Raw genomic sequence first — 9,653 nt, forward strand, 5'->3', positions numbered from 1 at the left:
GGGAACACGTGACAGCGGGTCGGGTCACGTGACTGATACAGCTCCCCGGATGGTCACGTGATGGAATGTATCAGTTGTTGCTCTCGTGTTCCATCGCCTTTAAACGCGATGCATTTATTCTCAACAACGGGGGGAGGGGGAAGAAACTGCATTAGAGTTTTCAAATAATGTAAAAGTCTAGACTCTGAAATAAAACAAAATAGTGCTGGAGGAAACAAAAATTCATAGAAGTGTCACTGTGCAGCGGGATTCGGTCCATTTGGCCCATCGAGCCTGCACTAGCTGGTCAAACGAGCATCATTCCCTAGTGTCAATCTTTTTTAAAATAAGATTAGATTACTTACAGTGTGGAAACAGGTCCTTCGGCCCAACAAATCCACACCAACCCGCTGAAGTGCGACCCACCCATATCCCTACATTTACCCCTTACCTATTCACCTGACCTGCTTTTGTTTCCTTCTCATAGTTTTTTTAAATTTCATAAAATGTGAGTGAATTTCCCCCAAATATAAACTTATAATTATTTTCCCCAAACAGTGTACTTTCCAGACAACTACCATTACAGCTTATTTAAACTATGTAATGTTTTTTTTTGCTAAGTCCAAATTGCTCTAGGTTTTTTGGAGGGCTTGTCATCTCAACACCTGATGAATTCTCTTCCTGCATCCTCCCAAACTCACCTCATTAGTTATAACCCACACTCCTATGGCGCCTCTCGTCTGATTTCTGCCCCAATTACCACACACTGTTCCTAGAATAACTTAGCAATCAGTGGATATTTCAGAATTCACTGGCATCCTTTGGTGTCCTCACCATCTTTAAAAGGTGGTTGTGCACCTGGTCAAGCACCAGTAGTCCAGTGCTGCCCTGCACGCATCCAGACATTGCCCTAAAATGAAACCAGGGAAGTCAGCACCCTGCTTTGTGTGCATTGATGTGGAGATCCTGCTGGAGGATGATGGACTTTCCCCACCAACCCCACTCCCAGACCAGCACAGGAGGCCACAACACCAAGACCATGCCAACCTGATGTGAGTTTGCCACCCAAGTAGGTGCAGTCTCACATTTGGTGGATGCAAAACATAGTGGGAGGAAGACCAATACACCTCATTCCAACAACTTACATTCTACCATCTCTCTGATACTGCACACTCACTTTATCTCTGTCACTATACTCAACTCCTGCCAAAAGTCATGTCCAATTAGGGTGCAGAAAAGCTTTGGGTAAAAAATGAGGTCTGCAGATGCTGGAGATCACAGCTGAAAGTGTGTTGCTGGCTAAAGCACAGCAGGTTAGGCAGCATCCAAGGAACAGGAAATTCGACGTTTCGGGCTTAAGTCCTTCATCAGGAATGAGGAGAGTGTGCCAGCCACATCAGGAATGAGGAGAGTGTGCCAGGCACATCAGGAATGAGGAGAGTGTGCCAGGCTGAACTGGTCCTCACCCTGAATAACTTCTCTTTTCAATCCTCCCACTTCCTCCAAATTAAAGGAGTTGCCATGGGCACCCGCATGGGCCCCAGCTATGCCTGTCTCTTTGTAGGATATGTGGAACAGTCCATCTTCCGCAACTACACTGGCACCACCCCCCACCTTTTCCTCCGCTACATCGATGACTGTATCGGCGCTGCCTCGTGCTCCCACGAGGAGGTTGAACAGTTCATCAACTTTACTAACACCTTCCATCCCGACCTCAAATTCACCTGGACTGTCTCAGACTCTGCAGACCTCATTTTTTACCCTCAGACTCCTCCCTCCCCTTCCTAGACCTTTCCATTTCTATCTCGGGCGACTGACTCAACACAGACATCTATTATAAACCGACTGACTCCCACAGCTACCTGGACTACACCTCCTCCCACACTGCCCCCTGTAAAAACTCCATCCCATATTCCCAATTCCTTCGTCTCTGCCGCATCTGCTCCCAGGAGAACTAGTTCCAACACCGTACAGCCCAGATGGCCTCCTTCTTCAAGGACCGCAGATTCCCCCCAGACGTGATCAACGATGCCCTCCACCGCATCTCCACCGCCCTTGAGCCCTGCTCCTCCAACCGCCACCAAGACAGAACCCCACTGGTTCTCACCTACCACCCCACCAACCTCCGTATACGACGTATCATCCGCCGTCATTTCCGCCACCTCCAAACGGACCCCACCACCAGGGATACATTTCCCTCCCCTCCCCTATCAGCGTTCCGCAAAGACCACTCCTTTCGTGACTCCCTCGTCAGATCCACACCCCCCACCAACCCAACCTCCACTCCCGGCACCTTCCCCTGCAACCGCAGGAAATGTAAAACTTGCGCCCACACCTCCTCCTCACTTCCCTCCAAGGCCCCAAGGGATCCTTCCATATCCGCCACAAGTTCACCTATACCTCCACACACATCATCTATTGCATCCGCTGCACCCGATGCGGCCTCCTCTACTTTGGGGAGACGGGCCGCTTACTTGCAGAACGCTTCAGAGAACACCTCTGGGACGCCCGGACCAACCAACCCAACCACCCCGTGGCTCAACACGTTAACTCTCCCTCCCACTCCACCGAGGACATGCAGGTCCTTGGACTCCTCCACCGGCAGAACATAACAACACGATGGCTGGAGGAGGAGCGCCTCATCTTCCGCCTGGGAACCCTCCAACCACAAGGAATGAACTCAGATTTCTCCAGTTTCCTCATTTCCCCTCCCCCCACCTTGTCTCAGTCAGTTCCCTCAACTCAGCACCGCCCTCCTAACCTGCAATCTTCTTCCTGACCTCTCCACCCCCACCCCACTCTGGCCTATCACCCTCACCTTGACCTCCTTCCACCTATCATATCTCCATCGCCCCTCCCCCAAGTCCCTCCTCCCTACCTTAGCCTGCCTGGCACACTCTCCTCATTCCTGATGAAGGGCTTATGCCCGAAACATCGAATTTCCTGTTCCTTGGATGCTGCCTAACCTGCTGTGCTTTAACCAGCAACACATTTTCAGGTGCAGAAAAGCTTTGCAAGTATGTTGCTGAGACTGGTGAGTTTGAGCTACAGGGAGAAGCTGAATAGGCTAGATAATTTTCCCCTGGAGTGTCGGAGGCAGAGGGGTGACCTGATGGAGGTTTATAAAATCATGAGCAGTATGGATTGGGTGAATAGCCAAGGATTTTTTCCTAGGTGAAGGGAGTCCAAAACAATATGGCATAGGTTTAAGGTGAAGGGGAAAGATTTAAAAAGGGCCTGAGGGGTAACTTCTTAACACAGAGGGTGGTGCGTGTATGGAACAAGCTGCCGGAGGAAGTGATGAAGGCTGGTACAATTACAACATTTAAAAGGTATCTGGATGAGAATATGAATAGGACAGGTTTAGAGGGATGGGGCCAAATGCTGGCAAATGGGACTAGGTCAGATTGGAATATCCGTTCAGCATGGATGAGTAGGACCAAAAGGTCTGTATCCCTGTTGTATGACTATACCATTGTATTACCTGCAACACCTTCCCCAATTGTTCTCACTCACCTGAACCCCTGACACCACTAATGTTACGCAATCTTTGTGCTGATTAAGCACTCACTTGGGACATCTCCCCACTGCACCCCCAGTAATAGATATGCCATCCAATTTAAGCTTACACAAAACTTGCCTCTCTTTAATTCCAGGAAGACAACAGCCCACAATAAGACTGAAAGACACAAGATCAGTTATGGGTGCCCAACATTCATGTCCTCATCCCTTATGAGAAAAGAATCCTGAATGACTGATTGCTTCAAGCAGGTCTTGGATCATTTTCAGAAGCTGCTCTTGGCTTACTGTCCTGGAAGCACCTGAAGAAAAGCTATCACCCTTGACTTGACAAAGGCGTGCTGACAACTATGACAAGCTTTTGTGTCTGTGCTAAACTACAAGGCAAGACAGTAGTAATGTAAGCCTGTTTTCTCTCATTGAGGGGATGAAATGAAAAAAAGGCAAGGCAATGAAGGCAGTAAGCATCCAGGTAGCCTCAGTGTGAGTGAACATTCTGAGAGCAAGTCAAAAGCCCAGGTTTATAGCCATTTACAGTCATGGGCTGTGTACATATCTCTAAGCATAATATGTCCTTGCTGCAGCATTACAATAATAATTGCCACTGAGGTGCAGCATTAATGTGCAGAAGCATCCTGTAAGTGGATCAGAACCATTAGGATTCTTAGAGACTCGTAAATGTTGAATGCCAATGTCCATGGATGTGGGGTACATATGTTTGCTGCCATGGAGCATGTGATGTTTGGGCCAAGATTCTACTACTAAGGTCATTTGGAGCAAGCAGCGAACCTATCAACCAGATGCTCATCTGGTTTTCTTGTTGGGTTTTCCTGATGTCTAACTTGTTTGATGATTTTGGTGAGATGTGAGGCTGAATATTGATGAGGTGAGTTGTGCTGTTAACAAAGCATTTTCAATAAAGAGCACTAGTCACCATGAATTGTCCAATTGACACTGTCCTGTGAGAATCTCACCATGCCACTTGTGAAAAGCATGAGAGATGGCATGAGTTGCTTCTGCCATAAAGATGGCCTTGCTACATTTTTTGCCAATTCTGCCACACATCTCACCACACTCAATGTTGCTCAAACCCCTATAGGATTCTGCCTTATAGTATGTACCCATAATTAGTATAATATACAACCTAAAAACTGATAAAGCTCCATAAGAAAACACAAAATAAACTGCCTATAAAAAAAACACAAAAAGACCTATTTGCTTTAATGTAGGGTCACAAAAATGTCAACCTAGCCTCAACTTGCTTGAATAGTCATGGTTGTAGAATCAAACTATAATTGATATCTGGAGGTTTTGTTTGATATCCTGCAGGAGTTATGACAGCTTCAGTTTTTTTGGAATCTTGATTTCACTCAGGAATTTAAGTATTTGATCCCTTACAAGACTTTTGTTTCTCATTCCGTGCTTTAATGTGATCTTTCCAATACTTCAAAAGAACCTCATTTGTGTAACTTAAAACAGATGTGCTTCTGTGATTTAAAGATGCTGTGAGGATCCGTTCAGTCTTATTAAGTTCAAACAGTGAACCTCAGTGTGTTTGGGAATGACCCAAAGCAACCCTTAAATCTCTCCTTATAATCTTTGCACTGCTAAAGAATTGTTTAAATCTGTATAGTTTTGGGCTAAATGTGAAGCAAAATTACATTCCATGTCCCATTTAAACAAAAAATGAAACTGAGATTCACAAAGTGTATTAGCATGATATTTCCATGCACAAAAAAAATCAGTCAGAAATATTTGAAATTTCCCATGTCTACCAGTAGTCTAACAATTATAATTTCACACATTTATGAATATGCTAAAGTTATTCAGAACTTTTTTTCATTTACGCAAAACATAAAAACTGTAAACATTGCCTAGATAGTGAACATAGGGGTCACATTGCAGGATTCACAAAAAGTTACAAAATATGGATAAGTAACATGTAGAAAACATAAAATGAAAACTGCAATACATTCAAAAGTGCAAAAAATATAACAAGGAGCAGATCGAATCAATGGAAATGGATGTCAAAACTGCATTAACTATCCATGGCATATATCAACCAGGTCATTGCTGTTGTAGTCTATTAGTCTACTGTTGTAGTCATTGAACTAAAAGGGAAAGAATTTCTCGATATCTAATTAATCTGATTTAAAAATTTCTTGATTGAGTGCCCAATATTGTTTGCAAGAAGATTTTTAAAACAGAAATTGCTGAAGAATCTCAGCAGGACTGGCAGCATCTGTGGAGAGAAAACAGTTAATACGTTGGATCCAGTCACCCTTCTTCTGGACCTGAAATGTTAACTCTGATTTCTCTCCACAGATTCTGCCAAACCTGATGGGTTTTCCCAACAATTTCTGTTTTTGTTTCTGATTTCCAGCATCCGCAGTTCTTTTTTTTAACCAACAAGTAGTTTTGTCATGTATTCTCTGACTATCAATTTTATTGACTGGTTTGAGAAGCACTGAGAATTAAGAGGAAATTTATGAAATCATTTCAGTTTCACAATGATTGTTCAAGTCTGATGCATTATCACTTGTACTGCATTGCAATTTTACTGTTTTATACATTACTGTAAAATTCTAAGGCACAAAATGTGAATATAAAACAGAAATTAAAAATATTAAATATGGATTCCAGTCATGAAAATATAAACAAAGGAAAACTACATTAGTGAATTTTAATCAAAACAATGCAGTGATTCGGTTTATTGTAATTTCCTTGTGCTTTTACAACAGACAATTTCATTTTTTGTTTTGATAATTTCAAATATTTTGTTGTAAGCACCCTACTCTTCCTTCTGTTTTGTTCTTGGAACCACAATTAATTACATACTTCAGAATGAGCTTTGTTTCTCGCCATGACTCTCTCCTGCATTTTCCCAACCTGGTAAAACAAATGCCATGCTGGGTTTGAACATGTCAGTGGTCCTTTGGTAGCGCATTGAATGTGAATCTTGATAGTGAGCATTGGTTAACCATATAAATCTGAAATGGGCAGTCAACATTACCTCCAGCCTCAATTTTTCTGTAATCCAAAGTTCACACCATACATTTATGAATAGGTTCAAAAGTGTGATGCTGGAAAAGCACTGCTGGTTAGACAGTATCCAAGGAGCAGGAGAATCAACATTTTGGGCAAAAGGCCTTCAATTCCTGATGAAGGGCTTTTGCCCAAAACATGAATTCTCCTGCTCCTCGGATGCTGCCTGACCTGCAGTGCTTTTCCAGCACCATCCTCTCAACTCTAATCTTCAGCATCTGCAGTCCTCGCTTTTGCCATTTATGAATAGGGATCAATGGATAACAAATAGAGGTATGAATGACAGCTAATTCCCTCCATCACACACACCCCAACTCTGCAAATTGGTTCATGATCAGCACAGCACAGAGTCGAGACTGAAACAATACTGTTTCATGAATGGCAATCCACTGACTAGATATTGCATTGCCCAACTAAATAATCCGGGATTATGAGTATTTTTTATCTAATTAGCAACATTTTCTTTTTCAGTAATGCTGCTATTTGTTGGTGGTTATCTGTATCTCCACCTTCTGCAACTTGAAGTGGGGTTTTCTTTAAACTATTTGTTGACTGAAACTTTGGTTTTTCACCTTCAGACCAGTTAATTAGTTTTTGGGCAGTGTTGAAATTGCCTGATTTGCAAGCACAATGCAGGGGTGTATCTTTGGCATTATCTAAAGCATTAATGGCAGCTCCACTGATCAACAGCAATTCTATCAGATGCTCATCACTATGCTCTGCTGCTACATGTAATGGTGTTTTCCGCCACACATTCTTAATATCGATGTTTTTATTTTTTCCAGCCAATAAAAGGGCTTTGACAATAATATCATGGCTATTACTGACTGCATAATGCATTGGTGTATTACCATCCATATCTTTAGCAGCAAATTTGGCCCTTCTGGTTAACATCAAATTTACAAAGTCCAAATGACCTTCATTAGCAGCCAAATGAAGTGGTGTCTTCTTCTCCACATTTGCTGCATTGACATCAGCCTGATTTGACAGAAGTAGATCTGCAATGGAAGTATCTCCAACAACAGCAGCCATGTGTAGGGGTGTTTTCATATATCTGTCTTTAGCGTTTACGTTTGCTTTGTGCTGGATGAGACATGCTGCTGTATCTCTGTTACCTCTTTGTGAAGCAATATGTAAAGGAGTAACTTTTTCCTTTGTGACAGCATTGACCTTTGAACCTCGTGTTATCAGCATTTCTATCATTGGTGGTTGGTTATGAAGTGATGCAACATGCAAGGGGGTTTGGTTATCAGAGCTAACAATGTTTGCATCCATTCCATGGTCAATCAGCAGCTTTGCAACAGACAGAGAACCAATCTGGACTGCAAGGTGCAAGGCACTATCCATGTTTGGTGTTCTTTCATCTAAACGTGCACTTTTGTCTATCAAGATTTTGACAGATTCAGCATGACCAAGTTCCGCTGCCAGCAGTAAAGGTGTGTATTGTAAACTATTTCTTGTGTTGACATCAATACCCAGTTCAATGATAATGCCCACAGCTACATGAAGATTTTTCTGAACTGCTTTAAAGAGTGCGTCAACCAAGACAGTAGAGTTAATTTCACTGCTATGCTCCAAGATCAGCCTAATTAGAAATTGATTGTTACTGTTAAATACTGCGCGAATCAGATCAACATTAACATTGGCTCCAGCCTTGAGCAGTACTTTCGCAGTATTGACATGTTCTTTAGATATAGCATGAAACAGTGGAGTCCTGTTCTTCTCATCCTTCATATCAACTAGAGCTCCATATTTGAGAATGATTTGCGCTAATTTGCTTTTATCCCTGAGAGCAGCCTGGTGCAAAAAGGATTTATTCTTTTTATGTTTACTCACTTCTTCTTTCAACAGCAGCTTCACAACAGAGAAATGGCTGTTCTCTGCAGCTAATTGTAATGGAGTTCTGGATTCGGTATCCTCAGCATAAATGTGTGCTCCTGCTTGGAGAAGCATTTTGGTTGCATCTATGTGTCCCCTCTCTGCAGCCCGGTGGAGAGGTGATTGTCCTTTGTTATCCCTCACCTTTGTCTTTGCTCCTTTACTTAATAAATAGCTAATCATTGCAACATCCCCATAAGTGGCAGCAATGTGCAACAGAGTTTCATTGGAAGCATTTGTGACATTTACATTACTGTCTCCAATAGCACTATCAAGACTGGAAAGATTTCCCAATGCTGCAGCTTGGTAGAGCTCAGTCAGTTCATTCTGGGTAAGAAGAGGTCCATCTCTTTTCAGGATCTGATGTGGCTTATTTTTAGTTATTATAGTCTGCATGAATTCCTTTTCCTTTCTGTGTGTGTTCCGAGGGATTTCATCCTTATCCTTTTCCAAAAGGTATCCCACTAACTGTCTCTTGGCATTTCTAAAGCTGCCGGACACATTATTGACATAGTTCCTGATGTAATTATACAGAGCTGGTTCCAAATACTTGAGACAAGGATAGAAAAACATTCTGCAGGCTCTCTCACCACAACAAACCAACATATCCAGAATTCTCGAGTTCTTTTTCTCCCGTGTCTTGTAATTCAACACAGCAATTCTCTTATCTGGTGAAATGATATGATTCTCAACCAACCAGTCCAGAAGATTATCTGTATTGATAATTCCTGCTATTAGTTCTTTTTTCTTGCTCTGTAACACCTCAATTGCATATGGATTTGTATACATACCTGTACTGTTTATGAGCATTATAGCAAATCAAAATACGTGCTGATTAAGATGTAGATTGATTGGCAACAGAAACACTTTATCTTCTTATAAATATTCAAATCTTGAAGTAATCAAAGTATCTATATTTCATTAAATATGCCAAGTTCTTTCCATAGCTGAAAGTCAATCATCATTAAGTTGAAAATAACTCAGCGTAGAGTCTTCAGAGGCTAGCAATATTGCACCTTGAATAAAATGAGTCCTAATTCCCGAATGCTCTTTTGCTGCCTCACCACAGTGTAGCTACAAGGTTGGTCACATTATTCCAAACGATAATGATATTAAAAACTTTGGCAAACATGTTACGTTTGGCCTTAACAATAAATGCTGGGAGATTCCACCAGATCCCGAGCATAAAACTATCAAAATAAGTTCTCTGCAGTGAGCCAAACCTTTGTGTT

General features: G+C 42.3%; 1 protein-coding gene across 1 annotated transcript; it reads right to left on the minus strand.

Annotated features, from left to right (window-relative positions):
- Positions 1-6,984: 6,984 nt before the first annotated feature.
- Positions 6,985-9,231, minus strand: caiap (CARD- and ANK-containing Inflammasome Adaptor Protein). Its single transcript, XM_060829581.1, has one exon. The coding sequence runs from the start codon at positions 9,229-9,231 to the stop codon at positions 6,985-6,987; it is 2,247 nt and encodes a 748-aa protein (XP_060685564.1).
- Positions 9,232-9,653: the final 422 nt, after the last annotated feature.

This window comes from Hemiscyllium ocellatum, chromosome 9 (assembly GCF_020745735.1).
Source record: "Hemiscyllium ocellatum isolate sHemOce1 chromosome 9, sHemOce1.pat.X.cur, whole genome shotgun sequence".
NCBI classification, from domain to species: Eukaryota; Metazoa; Chordata; class Chondrichthyes; order Orectolobiformes; family Hemiscylliidae; genus Hemiscyllium; species Hemiscyllium ocellatum.